Here is a 24499-nt window from a genome sequence, read left to right on the forward strand (position 1 = left end):
TGTAATTCTTCATGGCTTCTTTTTCGGGAAGAGACAGGTTGTACAGCCGACTAGACGGCAGGGATGCCCCAGGAAGCAGCTCGATAGCGCAGTCATATGGTCTGTGCGGCGGGAGAGATAGAGCACGTTCCTTGCTGAATACTTCAGCGAGGTCATGATAGAACTCAGGAATGGTAGAGAGGTCGACCTGGTGGTTAGTAGATTGAATAGTTCTGCTGGGGGCCGAGGCTGACTTCAAGCAGTTAGCGTGACAAAGGGTGCTCCAAGCCATTATCTCTCCGGAGGTCCATGAAATGTGAGGATTATGTTGCTTCAACCATGCTCTTCCTAAGACAACTGGAGTGAAAGGGGCCTCCAAAACCCAGAAACGGATGGTTTCAGAATGGTTTCCGGATAAGGTGAGAAGCAGTGGTTCTGATCGGTGTCTGATAGGACTCAATGGACGTCCGTCCAGAGCTTGAGCAGGAAGGTCCTTGTTCAAAGATACCAGAGGAATCTTGTTTTGTTGGGCAAAGCCGTAGTCCATAAGACTATCGTCCGCCCCGGAGTCCAAAAAAACTTTAACTCCAACTCTCTTGTCGTTCCAAGTTAAGGACACGGAAAACAGGATGCCTGGGTTCTCTTGTCCCCGGGGGAGTGTCGAATGGCTCACCAGGATCCCCCTTGCTGGTGAGCCTGGTCTTTTAGTAGTGCCGGACAGTAGCGGACAATGTGTCCCGCACCCCCACAGTAAAGGCAGAGATGTTGCCTCATCCTTCTCTCCCTCTCCTCCGTCCCCAAACGGGTTCTTCCTACTTGCATGGGTTCGGTGGTTGAAACCGCAACAGGTAATGGGGTCGGTTGTCCTCCAAATGGCTGAAAGACGGGAGATGAGGTCGTAGCCGGGGTTCTCCTAGCGACGCTCCGGGCTCTCTCGGTTGCTCGCTCCACAAGTCTCTGATCATACTGGAGTGCCAAGTCAATGAGGCCTCTGCAAGAGGTTGGTCTATCCCTCAGCAGACCGTCCTTGATTTCTTCGGCGAGTCCCTGACGAAAAGCACTTTGGAGGGCTTTGTCGTTCCAGCCACTGTCTGCCGCAATGGTCCGGAACTCAAGGGTGTACGCTGCCACAGAGCGAGTTCCTTGCCGGATGGTGTGCAAGCGTCCTGCGGCATCCCCCCCATCCTTGGGGTGGTCGAAGACAGCCAAAAATTCGGACCGGAAGGCTGAGTAGTCGGTGCCGAGGCCCAGTGACTTGTCCAAAGCTGCAGTAGCCCACTTGAGAGCAGGTCCGGCAAGCAGCGAAAAAACAAATGCAATTTTGGCCCCATCGGTAGTGTAACGCGAGGGTTGGTGCAAAAAAATAAACTCACATTGCACCAAAAACCCCCTACAGAGCTCAAAATCACCCTCAAAAGGCTTAGGGCTAGCAATCTTGGGCTCTCGGCTAAAGGAAGCGCTACCGGAGCTAGTAGCTGGTGTAGCATGCTGTCCAGTTACCAAGTCTTGCACTGGGCTGGGGACTAGCTCGTCAGACTTAATATATAACTTGGTGAAAGCCTTCTCTAAATTGTCCTCTAATGCCTCAAAACGAGTCTGGTGCGTCTTCAGGACTGAGCACATTACCTCCAAGTCCGGATTTCGTGGGATCCGAGCCTGGGGAGCGAGGCTAGGCTGGGGGGTGTCGTCTGGTTCCGACATGGTTGGCCGGAACGTACTGTTATGTACGTGAGGGTTGGAAGGAGACGACACCACGAAGAGCTTAAGGTTACCAGGTTTATTGTAACCTTTGATGATTGTGTGGGATGTGTATGCTACTCTAAGTGTTGGTTGCAGGATTAAGTGTAGAATTAACCATGTAAATAATTCAAGAGGATGTTGTACATGCGTGATGGATGAAAAGTTTGTCTGACCAAGAGGGTAGGCACAAGGGAGATCCGGGGACAGGCAGGTGGTCGAAGGCAGGCGGCAAGCAACAATGTCCAAGTCCAAAACGAGTGATCGAGGATTGAGAGAGGCAACTGCAAGGAGAACAAGGGACATAAGTCAACAAGACAAAAAGGGGCAAAAGACAAAAGCAAGGCGAGGACAACGAGAGGGAAGCCAGAGACGTAATGCTTACTACAAGAGTTAACGACGTTCCGGCGTAGGTCCCAAGGAGTGACTGGTTCTTATGCTGTCCTCCTGATTACTGCCAGGTGTGCTGATGACTAACCGCCTGCAGCTGCGGTGAAGAGAGGGCGTGATGCAATCGGTGAGGGCGTGTCCTGACATGCTGCCAGACAGGAAGTGTGATCTTGCTGAGGGAAAATCTTGGGTTCGAATCCGCGCTGCAACAGAAGCTCTGTCATCCGGGGGGAGCTCAAAGTAAAGCCGCTGCTCCTCCACATCGAGAGGAGCCAGATGAGGGTGTTCGGGCATCTGGTCAGGATTCCACCCGAACGCCTCCCTAGGGAGGTGTTTAGGGCACGTCCGACCGGTAGGAGGCCATGGGGAAGACCCAGGACACGTTGGGAAGACTATGTCTCCCGGCTGGCCTGGGAACGCCTCGGGATCCCCCGGTAAGAGCTGGACGAAGTGGCTGGGGAGAGATAAGTCTGGGCTTCCCTGCTTAGGCTGCTGCCCCCGCGACCCGACCTCGGATACGCGGAAGAAGATGGATGGATGGATGGATGGAAATGAAATTAAAAAGGAGAACAAAACGTTGATGAGGTGGCAGATATATATTTGCAAGGCCATTTTCAGAAAGGATACTTAAAGAGAAACTACAATCAATGAAATGGAAATGCTCGCCATTTCCACTCGAATAAGCCGACAACAAGGGCTACCATTGGCTTACACGGCGTCGAATAGGTGCTACTAATTGTGAGTTAAAATATTGTATTTTTTCACTTTTAATATGTTTTTTGCAAATGTTGACAGTACTACATAAGATATGTTTTAAATTGCTGATGCGGGTTTATTGATTTTTAAATGCGCCAAAAAATAACCCATTTTGTACACTGTTGATGTGATTCAATACCCTGTAAATGTGTACCTGTATAGTATTTCTCCAGCAATGGTCATGTGGTGACATAAATGATGGTATTTTGAAAGGTAATCATTGACATCACTGAAGGCCGAGGTGAGAAATGTACGGCCCGCCACTGACTTGTGATTCACTTACGATTCACTTACAATTCAGTAATGATTCACTTGTGATTCACTTGTGATTCACTTATAATTCACTTGTGATTCACTTATGATTCACTTGTGATTCACTTAAGATTCACTTATGATTCACTTATAATTCAGTTGTGATTCACTTGTGATTAGCTTGTGTTTCACTTGGGATTCACTTATAATTCAGTTATGATTCACTTGGGATTCACTTGGGATTTACTTATGATTCACTTATGATTAACTTATAATTCTCTTGTGATTCACTTATGATTTACTTGTTATTTACTTGGGATTCACTTATGATTCACTTGTGATTCACTTGGGATTAATTTATGATTCACTTATGATTCACTTGTGATTCACTTATGAGTCACTTATGATTCACTGAAGATTCAGTTATGATTCAGTTATGGTTCACTTAAGCTTCAGTTGTGATTCATTTGTGATTGAGTAATAATTCATTTATGATTCACTTATGATTCACTTATGATTCAAGTATAATTAATTTGTGATTGACTTATGGTTCACTTATGATTCACTTACAATTCACTTATAATTCACTTATGATTCAGTTATGATTCACTTATGATTAAGTTATGATTCAGTTGTGAACCAGTTTCGATTCGGTTATGATTCAGTTGAGATTCAGTTATGTATTTACATATTTTCTTAATATTGAAATATGTATTTACTTATTTCCTTCATATTAAAAAATGTATTTACATATTTCTTTCACATTGAAAAATGTATTTAGTTATTTCCTTCATATTGAAAGATGTATTTACATATTTGCATCATGTTGAAAAATGAATTTACATTTTCCTTCATATTGAAAGATATATTTACTTAGTTCTGTCATGTTGAAAGATGTATGTAGTTATTTTCTTCATATTGAAATATGTGTTTGTATATTTCCTTCATGTTGAATTATGTATTTACTTATTTCCTTCATATTGAAAGATGTATTTACATATTTCTTTCATACTGAAAGATGTATTTACTTATTTCCTTCATATTGAAATATGCATTTATACATTTATTTCATGTTGAAATATGTATTTACATATTTCCCTCATGTTGAAAGATGTATTTATATATTTATTTCATGTTGAAATATGTATTTACATATTTCCTTCATGTTGAAAGATGCATTTATATATTTCCTTCATGTTGAAAGATGTATTTATATATTTCCTTAATGTTGAAAGATTTATTTACATATGTCCTTCATGTTGAATTGTGTATTTACCTTTTTCCTTCATATTGAAAGATGTATTTACATATTTCCTTCATGTTAAATGATGTATTTACATATTTCCTTCATGTTGAATTGTGTATTTACCATTTTCCTTCATGTTGAAAGATGTATTTACATATTTCCTTCATGTTGAAAGATGTTTTTACTTATTTCCTTCATGTTGAAATATGTATTTATATATTTCCTTCATGTTGAAAAATGTATATACTTATTTCCTTTATATTGAAAGATACATTTACATATTTTCTTCATGTTGAAAGATGTATATACATATTTAATTTTTGTTGAGAGATGTATTTACATATTTCCTTTATGTTGAAAGATATATTTACTTGTTTCCTTCATGTTGTCAGCGCTGCCTTCCAGTGCTTGAGCGATGATGCGTGTTCTTTTAAGAATTGAGAAGTAGAATTGACTTCTCGAAAGCAGTGAACTTTGACTCTGGTGAAACATTTACTCAGCACAAAGGTTATGTTTTTTAATTTGTCGGGAAAAAAGAAGTCGTGTGGAACTTCCAAAGTCAAATGCGCATAAGGTCGTAAATTTCATCATTTCCAAAATAAGACTTTATTTTAGTTAGCGCCAAGTGATTTTTCTCTGGCTGCTCAGCACAAAAAAAAACATCAAATGTAACGTCCACTGGAAGAAGTTACTTCCTCTTTACTAACACCGCCCGCCATTGTAACTTGGACAGGACCAAAATAGACATGATAACATCAAAGGTGTCCAAAGTCTGGCCCAGGGACCACTTGTGGCCCACAGTTCTTTTTTTTTAAACCCCCAAAATAATAATTTGCCAAAAAAATATTATTACTATTATGCAAACGCAATTTCATCACTACAAAATATTTGTAACGGTTTAACCGTTAACCGGGACGGCGTGGCGAAGTTGGTAGAGTGGCTGTGCCAGCAATCGGAGTGTTGCTGGTTACCGGGGTTCAATTCCCACCTTCTACCTTCCTAGTCACGACCGTTGTGTCCTTGGGCAAGACACTTCACCCTTTGCCTCTGATGGCTGCTGGTTAGCGCCTTGCATGGCAGCTCCCGCCATCAGTGTGTGAATGGGTAAATGTGGAAATACTGTCAAAGCGCTTTGAGTACCTTGAAGGTAGAAAAGCGCTATACAAGTACAACCCATTTATCATTTATTTATTTAACCAAGGATATGGTTTGGTGTATATCTCGGTTTTAAGGTCCTGCTTAGTTTAGTAATGGAACAAAATGCAAAACCTTTTGTGTAAAATGACTTTTTTTTTTAATTAAACATTAAAAAAACTGCTATCAAGTAACTACAATGTATTATGAATTAATTCATTTTTGTTTATTAATACAAATGTCCATTGAAAATTAAAAAAAATAATGAAAATAATCTAAAATATATATATATATATATATATATATATACATATATATATATATATATATATATATATATATATATATATATATATATATATATATATATATATATATATATATATATATGTATGTATGTATGTATGTATATATGTATGTGTATATATATATATATATATATATATATGTATATATATATAAATACTTTATGTATGTATGTATGTGTATATATGTATATAAATATATATATACACATAGATATATATATGTATATATATATATGTATATATATATATATATATATATATATATATATATATATATATATATATATATATATATATATACATATATATATATATATATTATACATATATATATATATATACATATATATATATATATCTATGTGTATATATATATTTATATACATATATATATATATATATATATATATATATATATATATATATATATATATATATATATATATATATATATATATATATATATATATATATATATATATATATATATATATATATATATATATATATATATATATATATATATATATATATATATATATATATATATATATATATATATATATCGTCACTCATGTCTGTGAAAAATATGTGCTTCCTCTTGGTCGTCTCTTCCTGTGTGGTTTTGGTCCGAAGTAAAAAAGAGGAAGTGACGAAAGCAGAGGCATCAGCAGGAGAAGAAAACGACAACATTAGAAAATGTTGGCCGAGTTGAGCGTGGAGGATTATTTACTTCCTGGATATTTGTTAAAGCAACTGGAGAGAAGAAAACACCTTAATTAAATATGTTATTTTCTGTCTGTCAAAGAAGTAACTAAAAATACTCACTTGTTAAAAATATTTTTTAAGTTCATCCTTTTTTTGTGTCTTCCAGAACAAGAAGCCCTCCGGTGCACACAACACGACAGATGGTGCGACAACAACACACAATCTCTCTTTGCATACTTCCTCTCCCTCCTTTGTGTTTTCTCTGCATCCCCTCGGCACAAACTTTATTATGTACAATGTGAACACAACTTTATTATGTACAATGCGAACACAACTTTATTATGTACAATGGAAACACAACTTTATTATGTACAATGTGAACACAACTTTATTATGTACAATGTGAACACAACTTTATTATGTTCAATGGAAGCACAGCTTTATTATGTACAATGTGAACACAACTTTATTATGTACTCCGTGAACACAACTTTAGTATGGACACCGTGAACACAACTTTAGTATGGACACTGTGAACACAACTTTATTATGTACAATGTGAACACAACTTCATTATGTACACTATGAACACAACTTTATTATGTACAATGTGAACACAACTTTATTATGTACAATGTGAACACAACTTTATTATGTACACTGTGAACACAACTTTATTATGTACACTGTGAACACAGCTTTATTATGCACACTATGAACACAACTTTATTATGTACAATGAAAACACAACTTAATTATTTACACTGGAAATACCACTTTATTATGTACACTATGAACACAACTTTATTATGTACAATGAAAACACAACTTTATTATGTACACTGGAAACACAACTTTATTATGTACACTGGAAACACAACTTAATTATGTACACTGTGAACACAACTTTATTATGTACACTGGAAACACAACTTTATTATGTACAGTATGAACACAACTTAATTATGTAGACTGGAAACACAACTTTATTATGTACACTAGAAACACAACTTTATTATGTTCACTATGAACACAACTTTATTATGTACAATGTGAACACAAATTTATTATGTTCACTATGAACACAAATGTATTATGTACAATGTGAACACAACATTATTATGTACATTGGAAACACAACTGTATTATGTACAATGAAAACACAACTTTATTATGTACACTGTGAACACAACTTTATTATTTACACTATGAAAACAACTTTATTATATACACTGTGAACACAACTTTATAATGTACACTATTAACACAACTTTAATATGTACAATGTAAACACAACTTTATTATGTACACTGTGAACACAACTTTATTATGTACACTGCGAACACGACTTTAGTTTATATACTGGAAACACAACTTTATTATGTACACTATGAACACAACTTTATTATGTACACTGGAAACACAACTTTATTATGTACACTGGAAACACAACATTATTATGTACACTGGACATAACTCTGAGGTGTACAGCTGAGACATTTACAAAAAGTTAGCATCCTAATGTTAGCATGCTATCATGCTAACTTTAGCAGGCCAGCAGTTAACAAGTGTCAAGTATCAAATTATATGATTCTGAAGTATTTTGGCTGCAGAACTGGCTAAAAAACTTTAGCATGTGTCAAGTACCAAATGATATGACTATGAGGCTGCAAAATTTCTAATTAGCAATTTCTAATAATTGCTAATGTTTGCATGCTAACAGTTAGCATGTGCTAGGCACCAAGTTATATGACTGTAAGGTATATATTTGGAAAATTTGCCAAAAAAGTTAGCATGCTAACGTTAAGATGCTAAAAATAATAATACAAAAATAATATTAAAATATGAATAGAATAGAATAATAAAACACAAATAATCTGGGTACATTTTTATAAAACAGGCCCCAAAAGATGTCTACTATTTTCTTCTTCATGGCTGCAACTTTAAAAGTGTAGCAAAGGGAAGAAATGATATTTTGATGCAGAGTTTTTTGTTGGAATTTTAATTTGTGGTCCCTGCAGGAGACGTGGTCGCCATAGCGCTGTACGACTATGACGCAATCCACGACGGAGACCTGGGCTTCAAGAAGGGAGACAAGCTCCGCATTTTGGAGGAGTGAGTAAAGATCCTTTAGGAATAGCAATATGACGATTAAATATGAATATTAATATTAATATTAATATGAACATGAATATGAATAGGAATATGAATATGAATATTAATATGGATATGAATGTGAATCAGAATATTGAATATTAATAATTAATATAAATACAATATGAATATTGAATATGAATATTGAACATGAATATTAACATGAATATGAACATGAATATTTAATATGAATATGAACATGAATATTTAATATGAATATGAATATTTAATATGAGCATGAACTACTGTGTGAATGTGAGTGTGAATGTTGTCTGTCTATCTGTGTTGGCCTTGTGATGAGGTGGTGACTTGTCCAGGGTGTACCCCGCCTTCCGCTTGAATGCAGCTGAGATAGGCTCCAGCACCCCCGTGACCCCGAAAGGGACAAGTGGTAGGAAATGGATGGATGGATGGGTGGATGGTGGATGAACATTAACATGAATATTGAATGTGAATATTTGATATGAACATGAATATGTAATAGGAACATGAACATGAATATGAACATGATAATGAACATTAACATGAACATGAATATTTAATTTGAACATCAACATGAACATGAATATTTGATAGGAACATGAACATGATAATGAACATTAACATGAACATGCATATTTAATTTTAACATCAACATGAACATGAATATTTAATATGAACATCAACATGAACATAAACATGAATATGAACATGAATATTCATATTTAATATGAACATGAATATTCATATTTAATATGGACACGAATATTGAATGTGAATATTTAGTATGAATATGCACATGAATATTTAATATGAACATGAATATTTAACATGAACATGAATATGATTATTTAATATGAACATGAATATTAATATTTATTATGGACATGAACATGTATATTTAATAGGAACATGAACATGGATATTTAACATGAACGTGAATATTAGTATTTATTATGGACATGAATATGTATATTTAATAGGAACATGAACATGAATATGAACATGATACTGAACATTAACATGAACATGAATATTTAATTTGAACATCAACATGAACATGAATGTTTAATATGAACATCAACATGAACATAAACATGAATATGAATATGAACATGAATATCAATATTTAATATGAACATAAATATTCAATGTGAATATTTAATATGATTATGACCATGAATGTTTAATATGAACATGACTATTTAATATGAACATGAACATTAATATATTTAATATGAACATGAACATTTAATATGAATATGAACATGAACAGAAACATTAACATGAATATTTAATATAAACATGAACATAAACACGAACATGAATATTTAATATAAACATGAACATAAACATGAACATATATATTTAATATAAACATGAACATAAACATAAACATGAATATTCAATATGAGCATGAATATGAATATTTAATATGAACATGAATATGTAATATGAACATGAATATGAATATTTAATATGAACATGAACATGAATATTTTATATGAATATGAATATGAACAGGAATATGAGTATTTAATATGAACATGAATATGAATCCATCCATCCATTTTCTATCCCTTGTCCCTTTCGGGGTCTCGGAGGGGTTGCTGGAGCCTATCTCAGCTGCATTCGGGCGGTAGGCGGGGTACACCGTCGCCACCTCATCGCAGGGATATGAATATTTAATATGAACATGAACATGAATATGAATATTTTATATGAACATGAATATGAATATGAACATGAACATGTACATGAATATGTAATATGAACATGAACATGAATATGAATATGAATATTAATATGAACATGAACATTAATATGAATATTAATATTTAATATGAACATGAACATGTACATGAATATGAATATTTAATATGAACATGAACATGAATATGAATATTAATATGAACATGAATATGAATATGAATATTTAATATGAACATGAACATGGATATTTAACATGAACATAAACATGAACATTAACATGAATATGAATATTTATTATGAACATGAACATGAATATTTAACATGAACACGTGTTGGTAGGTCGGGGGAGTGGTGGCGAGCCATGTCCGTCATGACGGCACAGGAAGGCTTCATCCCCAGCAACTACGTGGCCAAAGACACGCTGCAGACCGAGGAGTAGGTGCACTTAGAGCAACAATACGTCACAACATTGGTGGTGGACCAGCCAGGACACCCTGCTGATTGCCTCATGTGTTGCCCAGGTGGTTCTTCAAGGGTATCAGCAGGAGAGACGCCGAGAGGCAGCTGCTGGCCCCTGGGAACCGAGTCGGCTCCTTCATGATCCGGGACAGCGAGACCAACAAGGGTGAGGGTTCAACTCCCCAGTTCTTACTGCCAATGACATCGGACTGGCCCACAGTGTACTCGTGTCTAATAGAGGATCTGTGACCAGCATGTGTGCGGGTGGTTCTGACAAACTGCAATATAGAGCATTTTGAAGCTGGTTCTTAAAAACAGCCAAGTGCTCTTTATATAATAGAGGATCTTTGAATAACACTTTTGAAGTAGGTTCTTAAAAATAGTGAAGTGCTCTTTATATAATAGAGGATCTTTGAATAGCACTTTTGAAGTAGGTTCTTAAAAATAGTGAAGTGCTCTTTATATAATAGAGGATCTTTGAATAGCACTTTTGAAGTAGGTTCTTAAAAATAGCAGGGTGTTCTTAATATAATAGAGAATCTTTGAATAGCACTTTTGAAGTAGGTTCTTAACAACAGCGGATTGTTCTTGTTATAATAGAGGATCTTTGAATTGCACTTTTGAAGTAGGTTCTTAAAAATAGCGGAGTGCTCTTTATATAATAGAGGATCTTTGAATAGCACGTTTGAAGTAGGTTCTTAACAACAGCACAGTATTCTTGGTATAATAGAGGATCTTTGAATAGCACTTTTGTAGTAGGTTATTAAAAACAACAAAGTCCTCCTGTTATACAAAGGATCTTTGACAAGTTTTTTGCATTAGATTTGCCCTGGATTTTCTGCTGTAGGTTCTTAAAAACAGCAAAGTCCTATTTGACCAGCACTAGGTTTTTAAAAACAGGAGATTTATAGAAGATCTTTGATTGGAGTTTCTGTTGTAGGTTCTTTAAAACAGCGCAGTCCACCTGGCATATAAAGGATCTTTGGTTAGCTTTTTGCAGTAGGTTCTTAAAAACCATTGAGCCCTTCTGTCATTTATAGAGGACCTTGGACTGGATTTTGTACAGTAGGTTCTTAAAAATAGCAGAGTGCTTTTTATATAATAGAGGATCTTTGAATAGCACTTTTGAAGTAAGTTCTTAAAAATAGCAGAGTTTTCTTGATATAATAGAGTATCTTTAAATAGCACTTTTGAAGTAGGTTCTTAAAAATAGCGGAGTGCTCTTTAAATAATAGAGGATCTTTGAATAGCACTTTTGAAATAGGTTCTTAACAACAGCGGAGTGTTCTTGTTATAATAGAGGATCTTTGAATTGCACTTTTGAAGTAGGTCCTTAAAAATAGCGGAGTGCTCTTTATATAATAGAGTATCTTTGAATAGCACTTTTGAAGTACGTTCTTAAAAATAGCGGAGTGTTCTTAATATAATAGAGGATCTTTGAATAGCACTTTTGAAGTAGGTTCTTAACAACAGCGGAGTGTTCTTGTTATAATAGAGGATCTTTGAATTGCTCTTTTGAAGTAGGTTCTTAAAAATAGTGGAGTGCTCTTTATATAATAGAGGATCTTTAAATAGCACTTTTGAAGTAGGTTCTTAAAAAAAGCGAGTGCTCTTTATATAATAGAGGATCTTTGAATAGCACTTTTGAAGTAGGTTATTAAAAACAACAAAGTCCTCCTGTTATACAAAGGATCTTTGACACGTTTTTTTGCGTTAGATTTGCCTGGATTTTCTGCTGTAGGTTCTTAAAAACAGCAAAGTCCTCCTGTTATATATTTGACCAGCACTAGGTTTTTAAAAACAAGAGCGGTATAGAGGATCTTTGATTTGAGTTTCTGCTGTAGGTTCTTAAAAACAGCACAGCCCCCCTGGCATATAGGTTCTTAAAAACAAATGAGCCCTTCTGTCATTAATAGAGGATCTTTAATTGGATTTTGTACAGTAGGTTCTTAAAGGCCTACTGAAACCCACTACTACAAACCACGCAGTCTGATAGTTTATATATCAATGATGAAATCTTAACATTGCAACACATGCCAATACGGCCGGGTTAACTTATAAAGTGCAATTTTAAAATTCCCGCCACACTTCCGGTTGAAAAACTCCTTTGGATATGATTTATGCGCGTGACGTCACAAAAGCAACGGAAGTGGTTGGACCCCATCGGACCCGATAGAAAAGCCTCTAGTTTTCTTCGACAAAATTCCACATTATTCTGGACATCTGTGTTGGTGAATCTTTTGCAATTTGTTTAATGAACAATGGAGACTGCAAAGAAGACCGTTGTAGGTGGGATCGATCGGTGTCTTAGCGGCTAAGTACCATTCTGTAATATCTGTGATATTTGCATTAGTGTACTGTCTTTAAGGGTTTGGGGAACGCGCATGCGCGAGTGAGTTGGCGGAGAACTTGTGTGTGTGAGCGTGAGTTTTGGCTAACAGCAGCTCGTGTATGTGTGTGCGTTACTTTTTGAACTACAACCAGTTACCGCTTTTTAATAAAGCGATTGAGCAGCGCTTCCTCGTCTGTGTGACTCCTTCTCCACTGCGGGGCATTACAATACTTACAGCAACACAACAAGGACTACTTACTACGCCTAGCCGATGCTTGCCGCCAAACCCACGGATGAAGTCCTTCGTCGTGCCGTTGATCGCTGGAATGCAGGTGAGCACGGCTGTTGATGGGTTTCTATCTTCATTTGAGAACGATGCTACGCGCTAGCTCAGTAGCTAAGTGTGTCACCGATGTATTGTCTTGGAGATAAGTCACTTTAAATGTCCATTTCGCGTGCTCGACTCTCATTTTCAAGAGGATATAGTAACCGAGGTGGTTTAAAATACAAATCCGTGATTCACAATAGAAAAAGGAGAGAGTACATAGTTCTGTGAGGTCTGGTTGCTAAGTTGCTAAGTTAGCTTCAATGGCGTCGTTAGCACAGCATTGTTAACCTTCGCCAGCCTGGAAATCATTAACCGTGTATTTACATGTCCACGGTTTAATAGTATTGTTGATTTTCTATCTATCCTTCCAGTCAGGGGTTTATTTATTTTGTTTCTATCTTCATTTGAGAACGATGCTATCGCGCTAGCTCAGTAGCTAAGTGTGTCACCGATGTATTGTCTTGGAGATAAAAGTCACTTTAAATGTCCATTTCGTGTGCTCGACTCTCATTTTCAAGAGGATATAGTATCCGAGGTGGTTTAAAATACAAATCCGTGATTCACAATAGAAAAAGGAGAGAGTACATAGTTCTGTGAGGTCCGGTTGCTAAGTTAGCTTCAATGGCGTCGTTAGCACAGCATTGTTAACCTTCGCCAGCCTGGAAAGCATTAACCGTGTATTTACATGTCCACGGTTTAATAGTATTGTTGATTTTCTATCTATCCTTCCAGTCAGGGGTTTATTTATTTTGTTTCTATCTTCATTTGAGAACGATGCTATCGCGCTAGCTCAGTAGCTAAGTGTGTCACCGATGTATTGTCTTGGAGATAAGTCACTTTAAATGTCCATTTCGCGTGCTCGACTCTCATTTTCAAGAGGATATAGTATCCGAGGTGGTTTAAAATACAAATCCGTGATTCACAATAGAAAAAGGAGAGAGTACATAGTTCAATGAGGTCTGGTTGCTAAGTTGCTAAGTTAGCTTCAATGGCGTCGTTAGCACAGCATTGTTAACCTTCGCCAGCCTGGAAAGCATTAACCGTGTATTTACATGTCCACGGTTTAATAGTATTGTTGATTTTCTATCTATCCTTCCAGTCAGGGGTTTATTTTTTTTGTTTCTACATGCAGTTAAAGCACGATGCTATCACGTTAGCTCGTAGCTAAAGCATTTCGCCGATGTATTGTCGTGGAGATAAAAGGCACTGAATGTCCATTTCGCGTTCTCGACTCTCATTTTCAAGAGGATATAGTATCCGAGGTGGTTTAAAATACAAATCCGTGATCCACAATATAAAAAGGAGAGAGTGTGGAATCCAATGAGCCAGCTTGTACCTAAGTTACGGTCAGAGCGAAAAAAGATACGTCCATCACTGTCTCTCAAGTCGTTCACTGTAACGTTCCTCATCTACGAATCTTTCATCCTCGCTCAAATTAATGGGGTAATCATCACTTTCTCGGTCCGAATCTCTCTCACTCCATTGTAAACAATGGGGAATTGTGAGGAATACTAGCTCCTGTGACGTCACGCTACTTCCGGTACAGGCAAGGCTTTTTTTTATCAGCGAGCAAAAGTTGCGAACTTTATCGTCGATTTTCTCTACTAAATCCTTTCAGCAAAAATATGGCAATATCGCGAAATGATCAAGTATGACACATAGAATGGATCTGCTATTCCCGTTTAAATTTTAAAAAATCATTTCAGTTGGCCTTTAAAACAGACTGTCTTTGACTAGCATTTTTTTGCTTAAAACAGCAGCACGCTCATGCTGTATAAATGATCTTTGACAGCATTTTTGCGGTCGGTTCTTCAAAACAGCAGAGTCCTCTTGTCATAAAAAAAATCTTTGACGAGCACTTTTGTAGTATCCTATTAAAACAGCAGAGCCACTATGTTCTATAAATGATCTTTGATTAGCTTTTTGCAAAGGTTATTAAAACAGCAGAGACCCCCTGTCATATAATGGATCTTTTACCAGCATTTTTGGACTAGGTTCTTCAATTCAGCAAAGCATCTCTGTTTTATAAAGGATCTTTGATTAGTATTCTTGCAGGTTATTGACAACTGCAGAGCCCTCCTGTCCAATAGCGGATCTTTGACTAGCATGTTTTGCTTAAAGGATCTTTGACTAGCATGTTTGTAGTATTTAATTAAAAACAGCAGAACCCTCTGTCATACAAAGGATCTTTGGCTAACATTTTTGGTAGTTTTTTTTTTTTTTTAAACAGCAGTGCCCTCCTGTTCGGTAAAGGATCTTGGATTCAAATTTTTGCAGTAGGTTATTTATAACAGCATAGCCCTTCTGTCTTATAGAGGATCTTTGACTTGCATGTTTTGCCTAAAAACAGCAGAGGGCTCATGCTGTATAGATGATCTTTGACTAGCATTTTGCAGCAGGTTCTTAAAACAGCAGAGTTATCTTGTCTCATAAAGAATCTTTGGCTAACATTTTTGTAGTATTTAAATGAAAACTACATCACCCTCCTGTCATACAAGGAATCTTTGTCTAACATTTTTGTAGTATTTAAATGAAAACTGCAGAACCCACCAGTCATATAAATAATATTTGGCTAACATTTTTGCTAGTATTTTATTTAAAAAAAAAAAAAAAACAGCAGTGCCCTCCTGTTCGGTAAAGGATCTTTAATTTGAATGTTTGCAGTAGGTTATTGATAACAGCAGAGTCCTCCTGTCCTATAGAGGATCTTTGGCGCGCATGTTTTGCTTAAAAAAAAAGTAGAGGGCTCATGCTGTTTAGAGGATCTTTGACTAGCATTTTGCAGCAGGTTCTTGAAACAGCAGTCCTCTTGTCTCATAAAGAATCGTTGGCTAACATTGTTGTTGTATTTAAATGAAAACTGCAGAACCCTCCTGTTATATAAAGAATCTTTGGCTAACATTTTTGTAGTATTTTATTAAAAACACAAAGGTCCCCTGTCATACAAATGATCTTTGACTCACATGTTTTGCTTAAAAACAGCAGAGGGCTCATGCTGTATAGAGGATCTTTGACTCGCATGTTTTGCTTAAAAATAACAGAGGGCTCATGCTATATAGAATATCGTTGACTAGCATTTTGCAGCAGGTTCTTAAAACAGCAGAGTCCTGTTATCTCATAAAGAATCTTTGGCTAACATTGTTGTAGTATTTTTTTAAAACACCAGGGTCACCTGTCATACAAAGGATCTTTGACTCGCATGTTTTGCTTAAAAACAGCAGAGGACTAATGCTGTATAGAGGATCTTTGACTAGCATTTTGCAGCAGATTCTTAAAACAGCAGAGTCCTTGTGTCTCATAAAGAATCTTTGGTTAACATTTTTGTAGTATTTAAATGAAAATTACAGAACCCTCCTGTTATATAAAGAATCTTTGGCCAACATTTTTGTAGTATTAAATGAAAACTGCAGAACCCTCCTGTCATATAAAGAATCTTTGGCCAACATTTTTGTAGTATTTTATTAAAAACACCAGGGTGCCCTGTCATACAAAGGATCTTTGACTCGCATGTTTTGCTTAAAAACAGCAGAGGGCTAATGCTGTATAGATGATCTTTGACTAGGGTGTATGCTGTAAGTTCTTGAAAACAGAAGTACATTTAATTCATGAACTGTTTTTTTAATGTTGTTTTCTGCAGCAGCTCTTTAAAAACAGCAGTGTACTGGTGCCGTGTATAGAGGATCTTTGTGCTCTTGTGGAATCTTTCATTCTATTCCCTGAGAAAAAAAGCTGTAGCGGTAACAAAAAAGCATTTGATTTTCTGAACGTTAACGACAGTAAAAACGTGTCATTGTTAGCAAACGGACGATTGAGGAAGTGCCAGTCATGAAATCCTTGGAGTGCAAATAAAGCAGGTCGTAAAAAGCTAACCGCTCGACTGTGCGTCGTCATGGTAACGCCTTTGCCCTTTGACCCCAGGGAGCTTCTCTCTGTCAGTGCGAGACAGCGACGGCTCGTCAAAGGACGGCGACACGGTCAAACACTATAAGATCCGCACGCTGGACAATGGAGGCTTCTACATCTCGCCACGCATCACCTTCAAAACGCTGCAAGAGCTGGTCAAGCATTACAAGAGTGAGTGGGGCCACAGCGCCCTCTACTGGACACACTGGAGAGTACTATATTGACACTACAACTTGTCTTTCCTTTTGGAAACACTTATGCAGGAATCTCACTTTGGGCAAGAATGAAATACTTTTTAGATATGTTTCATTAACCTAATCATTTCCTCAATGTTCAGTGGATTATGCAGGAACAGCACCCTCTACTGGACATCTTCTAAATAGCTAGTTGAGGACAAAAGTAGGGCCGTGAGGCATAACATATATACTGTATATTATTTACTTCTTTCAGAATACAATAAATCAATTTAGAAAACATATAAACAAGATTTAAGATACATTATTACAAACTTTTTATTTAACTATGATGTCTCTAAGCATTAATGTCCTTAATCTATTGGAACATAATTTTAATACTTCCTGTTTACCAAAACAAAAAAAAAGAACATTTATTTAAAAACGTTTAAAAAAAACTACAAGTCAATGCAATAATGGCATTAAAAAATATTGTTTCAAAATACATTTAAAACCCATTTTGAAAAGGCTGTCAGTCGAAACAGTTATGTCATTAAAGGGCATGTTGTTTTTTACAATTCAGAATTTTGTTTTTAATATTTTTTTTTTAAAACATTTAAAAAAACGAATCACTCGACTCATTAATGTCATTAATTATATGCCCAGTAATTTGAATAATCATAATGTAACAAACAAAAAAGATTGTTAGGCACATTCATTTGGATAATGCATGTTTGTTAAATAAACAATAAATAACAATTAAAAAATACATATGACTACTTCATTAATTTGAATAATACATGTTTAAATCAATGTAATGATTTTAAAAAGTTAACTGGATTGTAACTGATGTTTACACTGCCAAAGAAAATATTTAAAAAAAAATATATATATATATATATATATATATATATATATATATATATATATATATATATATATATATATATATATATATATATATATATATATATATATATATATATATATATATATATATATAAAATCTATGAGTCAAAGCAATAATGTAATTTATTAATAAGCACATTAATTTAAAAATGTATATTAAAACCAATTTAATGATAAAAAAAAAAGTTAGCTGGAGTGTAACATATGTTTACATTGCAAAACAAAATATTTAAAAATATATATTGAAAAAAAACTATGAGTCAAAGCAATATTGTCATGAATTAAAAAGTACATTAATTTTAAAATGTATCTTTAAATCAATTTAAAGATTTTTAAAAAGTATCTAGAGTGTAACATATGTTTACACTGCCAAAGAAAATATTAAAAAACATTTTTAAAAAACTGAGTCAAAGCAATAATGCCATTAATTAATAAGCACATTAATTTCAATAATTCATGTTTAAATCAATTAAGGTTTTTTTAAGTTAACTGGAGTGTAACATATGTTTACACTGCCAAAGAAAATATTTTAAAAAATATATTTAAAACATTGAGTCAAAGCATTAATGTCATGAATTAATAAGCACATTAATTTGAAAATGTATATTTAAACCAATTTAAAGATTTAAAAAAAGTTAACTGGAGTGTGACATATTTTTACACTGCCAAAGAAAATATAAAAAAAGGATATTTTCAAAACCTCTGAGTCACAGTAAAAATTTCATGAATTTGAATAATTCATGTTTAAATCAGATTAATTATTTAGAAAAGTTAACCGGAGTGTAACATATGTTTACACTGCCAAAGAAAAATATTAAAAAATATATTAAAAAAACTATGAGTCAAAGTAATAATGTAATTAATTAATAAACACAGTAATTAGAAATTGTATATTTAAACCAATTTAAAGATTTAAAAAAAGTTAACTGCAGTGTAACATATGTTTACACTGCAAAAGAAAAAAAGATATAAAAAAAAATATGAGTCAAAGCAATAATGTAATTAATTAATTAATAAGCACAATAATTAGAAAATGTATATTTAAACCAATTTAAAGATGTAAAAAAAGTTAACTGCAGTGTAACATGTGTTTACACTGCCAAAGTCAATCAAGTACATAAAGTTTCTCTGCATATTTTATTTTGTATTCCTGCAGAGCAGAGCGACGGACTCTGCCAAACCCTGACCAGCCCTTGTCTCAGCCCCAAACCGGAGAAGCCCTGGGAGAAAGACGCCTGGGAGATCCCGAGGTCGTCACTGAAGCTGGAGAAGAAGCTTGGCGCTGGACAATTTGGAGAAGTCTGGCTCGGTAATTACAACAACAAAACAAAAGCAAAACCGCACATGGCCGCTGAGTAGGCAGCGCTTGAATGAGTGACGCTGAGATGTGTGCTCAGCCACGTACAACAAGCACACCAAGGTGGCGGTGAAGACCATGAAGCCCGGGAGCATGTCAGTGGAAGCCTTCATGGCCGAGGCCAACCTGATGAAGACTCTGCAGCACGACAAGCTGGTCCGACTCAACGCCGTGGTCACCAAGGAGGAGCCCATATACATCATCACGGAATACATGGAGAAAGGTGCGTAGTTGGAGATAACCACCACGTAGCCTAGTGGGCAGCTGCTGAGTAGCACTGGTGCTGCGTTAAAGTCTGGTGAGAAGTAGGAAATATCGCTTTTGGAAAAGTCCACGCTGGATGTAAACACAAACATGGCGGGCTTTTGACTTTGAGTCAGGGCAGCTTTCCTAGCCACGAGTTGGACATTTCCCAGTGTCCTGTAACGCACCGTTAGTAGGAAGTATCAGCAGGCCACTTCTGGGTTCACAGAAAACAATACAAGACACCATTTTGAAGCTAAAAGTGAAAATGAATACTATGTCGACTCAAATTTATGATTTAAACAAAAGAAGTGTGCTATAAGGCGTGTCGTTGCAAACCAACAGTTACAGGTGTACCATTTAACGTAAAAACAATAGACCCAACTACGACCTGTTTTTCCCAAGCAAAAACAGTCCGAAAAAGAAAGGCCGCCTTATATTTGGTATCTGGAGATTTATACTTGCGAGCCAACAGTGACTGCACCATTTAAAGAAAAAATACCAATTTAAATCTATATTGACACAAATGTGTGACTCAATATATGCATTTTCCCCAAGTAAAAACAGTGAGAATAGGACAAGTTGTTTTATATTTGCTATTTAAAGCTTTGTAAACCAACAGATATAGGGTTGTACCAATTAAAGCAAAACGACATAGTAAAATCCATTATGATCCAAATATTTAGGACCCATTTTTTTCCCCAAGTAAAAACAGTCTGAAAAAGACGGGTCGTCTTATATTTGGTATCTGGAGATTTATTCTTGCAAACCAACAGTGACGGGACTGCAACATTTAAAGGAAAAATACAAATTTAAATCCATTGAGCCACAAATGTGTGACTCAATATATGCATTTTCCACAAGTAAAAAAGGTGAGAAAAGGACGAGTCGTCTTGTATTTGCCATTCAAAGCTTTGTGAACCAACAGTTATAGCGTTGTACCAATTACCGTATTTTTCGGACTATAAGTCGCAGTTTTTTTCATAGTTTGGCCGGGGGTGCGACTTATACTCAGGAGCGACTTATGTGTGAAATTATTAACACATTACCGTAAAATATCACATAATATTATTTAGCTCATTCACGTAAGAGACTAGACGTATAAGATTTCATCGGATTTAGTGATTAGGAGTGACAGATTGTTTGGTAAACGTATAGCATGTTCTATATGTTATAGTTATTTGAATGACTCTTACCATAATATGTTACGTTAACACAGGGGCGCCGCTAGGGATTTTGGGCCCCATGAAAAGAATCTTTACAGGGCCCCCTGTATTATAATTTCATCATCATTAGGGGCCTCTCTAGGCCCCCCTCCATCATGGGCCCCTAGAATCCGTCTCCTTTACCCCCCCTTTTCGGCTCCCCTGCGTTAACATACCAGGCACGTTCTCAGTTGGTTATTTATGCGTCATATAACGTACACTTATTCAGCCTGTTGTTCACTATTCTTTATATATTTTAAATTGCCTTTCAAATGTCTATTCTTGGTGTTGGGTTTTATCAAATAAATTTCCCCAAAAAATGCGACTTATACTCCAGTGCGACTTATATATGTTTTTTTCCTTCTTTATTATGCATATTCGGCCGGTGCAACTTATACTCTGGAGTGACTTATAGTCCGAAAAATACGGTAGAGCAAAAAGACATAGTAAAATCCGTTATGATCCAAATATTTAGGAACCATTTTTTTCCCCAAGTAAAAACAGTCTGAAAAAGACGGGTCGTCTTATATTTGGTATCTGGAGATTTATACTTGCAAACCATCAGTGACGGGACTGCAACATTTAAAGGAAAAATACAAATTTAAATCCATTGAGCCACAAATGTGTGACTCAATATATGCATTTTCCCCAAGTAAAAACAGTGAGAAAAGAACAAGTTGTCTTATATTTGCTATTTAAAGCTTTGTAAACCAACAGATATAGGGTAGTACCAATTAAAGCAAAACGACATAGTAAAATCCGTTATGACCCAAATATTTAGGAACTCTTTTTTTCCCCCAAGTAAAAACAGTCTGAAAAAGACGGGTCGTCTTATATCTGGAGATTTATACTTGCAAACCAACAGTGATGGGACTGCACCATTTAATCAATCAATCAATCAATCAATGTTTATTTATATAGTCCTAAATCCCAAGTGTCTCAAAGGGCTGCACAAGCCACAATGACATCCTCGGTACAGAGCCCACATAAAGGAAAAATACAAATTTAAATCCATATTGACACAAATGTGTGACCCAATATACGCATAGTTCTCAAGTAAAAACAGTGACAAAAGGACAGGTCATCTTATATTTGCCATTTAAAGCTTTGTAAATCAACAGTTATAGAGTTTTACCAATTAGAGCAAAACGACATAGTGAAATCCATTATGACCCAAATATTTAGGAACCATTTTTTTCCCCAAACAAAAACAGTCTGAAAAAGACGGGTTGTCTTATATTTGGTATCTGGCCTTATATACTTGCAAACCAACAGCTACGGGACTGAACAATTCAAAGAAAACAGAAACATTTTAATCCATATTGACACAAATGTGCGACTCAATATACACATTTTTCTCAAGAAAAAACAGTGAGAAAAGGATGGGTCATCCTATATTTGCTATTTAAAGCTTTGTAAACCAACAGATATAGGGTTGTACAAATTAAAGCAAAACGACATAGTAAAATCCGTTATGACCCAAAAGTTTAGGAACCATTTTTTTCCCCAAGCAAAAACAGTCTGAAAAAGACGGGTCGTCGTCTTATATTTGGTATCTGGAAATGTATACTTGCAAACCAACAGCTACAGGACTGCACTATTTAAAGAAAATAGAAAAATGTAATACCATATTGACACAAATGTTTACCAAATATATGCATTTTTCATCTGAAAAAGACTGGTTGTCTTATATATGTAATCTAAAGCTTTGTAAACCAACAGTTATAGAGTTGTACCAACTAAAGAGACAAAGTAAAAACCGTATTGCCCCAAACATAAATTAAGTTTTTTTCCCAGAGCAAAAACAATATGAAAAAAACAGGCCGTCTTATATTTGATATCTGGAAATGTATACTTGCAAACCAACAGTTACGGGACTGCACTATTTAAAGAAAACAGAAACATTTTAATCCATTTGACGCAAATACAGTGTATGACTCAAAATATACATTTTCCCGAGTCTGAAAAAGACAGGTCGTCTTATATTTGACACATAAAGCTTTGTAAACCAACAGTTATAGGGTTGTACCACTTAAAACAAAAATAAAAAGTAAAACCCTTTATGACCCAAATATTTAGGAACCATTTTTTTCCCGAAGCAAAAACAGTCTGAAAAGTACGGGTCGTCTTATATTAGGTATCTAAAGCTTTGTAAACCAACAGTTACTGGACTGCACAATTTTCGAAAAATAAGAACCATATTGACAGCGCTATAGGGTTGTACCATTTAAAGCGAAAAGAAAAAGTAAAAACCGTATTGACCCAAATATTTAAGAATTCTTTTCCCAGAAAAAAACAGTCTGGAATAGACAGGTCGTCTTATATTAGGTATGTGGAGATTTACAGTATACTTGCAAGCCAACAGTTACAGGACTGCACTATTGAAAAAAAACAGAAAAATGTAAATCCATTTGAAGCAAACACAGTATATGACTCAATATATGCATTTTCTCGAGTCTGAAAAAGACAGGTCGTCTTATATTTGACACATAAAGCTTTGTAAACCAACAGTTATAGGGTTGTACCACTTAAAACAAAAATAAAAAGTAAAATCCGTTATGACCCAAAGATTTAGGAACCATTTTTTTCCCGAAGCAAAAACAGTCTGAAAAGTATGGGTCGTCTTATATTAGGTATCTAAAGCTTTGTAAACCAACTATTAACGGACTGCACAATTTTAGAAAAATAAGAACCATATTGACAGCGCTATAGGGTTGTACCATTTAAAGCAAAAATAAAAAGTAAAAACCCTATTGACCCAAATATTTAAGAATAATTTTCCCGGAAAAAAAACTGTCTGAAAAAGACAGGCCGTCTTATATTAGGCATGTGGAGATTTATACTTGCAAGCCAACAGTTACAGGACTGCACTATTGAAAAAAAACAGAAAAATGTAAATCCATTTGAAGCAAATACAATACATGACTCAATATATGCATTTTCCTGAGTCTGAAAAAGACAGGTCGTCTTATATTTGACACATAAAGCTTTGTAAACCAACAGTTATAGGTTTTTACCACTTAAAACAAAAAGAAAAAGTATAATCCGTTATGACCCAAATATTTAGGAACCATTTTTTTCCCAAAGCAAAAACAGTCTGACAAGTATGGGAAAAGTATTAGGAACCATACAGACAGCGCTATAGGGTTGTACCATTTAAAGCGAAAACAAAAAGTAAAAACCCTGTTGACCCAAATATTTAAGAATTATTTTCCCGAAAAAAAAACAGTCTGA

General features: G+C 35.3%; 1 protein-coding gene and 1 long non-coding RNA gene across 2 annotated transcripts in view; one reads left to right on the plus strand and one right to left on the minus strand.

Annotated features, from left to right (window-relative positions):
• The window catches only part of hck (HCK proto-oncogene, Src family tyrosine kinase), a 55321-nt gene that overhangs the window by 24348 nt on the left and 6474 nt on the right, over positions 1 to 24499 (plus strand). The window contains exons 3-9 of the mRNA XM_062057868.1: positions 6677 to 6713; positions 8532 to 8625; positions 10696 to 10791; positions 10878 to 10981; positions 17394 to 17549; positions 19617 to 19769; positions 19858 to 20040. Of these exons, the coding sequence (XP_061913852.1) occupies positions 6677 to 6713; positions 8532 to 8625; positions 10696 to 10791; positions 10878 to 10981; positions 17394 to 17549; positions 19617 to 19769; positions 19858 to 20040 (823 nt within the window). The remainder of the gene's footprint in view (positions 1 to 6676; positions 6714 to 8531; positions 8626 to 10695; positions 10792 to 10877; positions 10982 to 17393; positions 17550 to 19616; positions 19770 to 19857; positions 20041 to 24499) is intronic.
• LOC133639935 (uncharacterized) lies at positions 1742 to 2224 on the minus strand. The gene is made up of 2 exons (XR_009823877.1): positions 2102 to 2224; positions 1742 to 2000 (listed from the first exon to the last, which is right to left on the minus strand). It is a non-coding gene; the product is annotated as an uncharacterized LOC133639935 (long non-coding RNA).

The sequence above is a fragment of the Entelurus aequoreus genome, linkage group LG01 (assembly GCF_033978785.1).
Source record: "Entelurus aequoreus isolate RoL-2023_Sb linkage group LG01, RoL_Eaeq_v1.1, whole genome shotgun sequence".
Lineage (NCBI taxonomy): Eukaryota > Metazoa > Chordata > Actinopteri > Syngnathiformes > Syngnathidae > Entelurus > Entelurus aequoreus.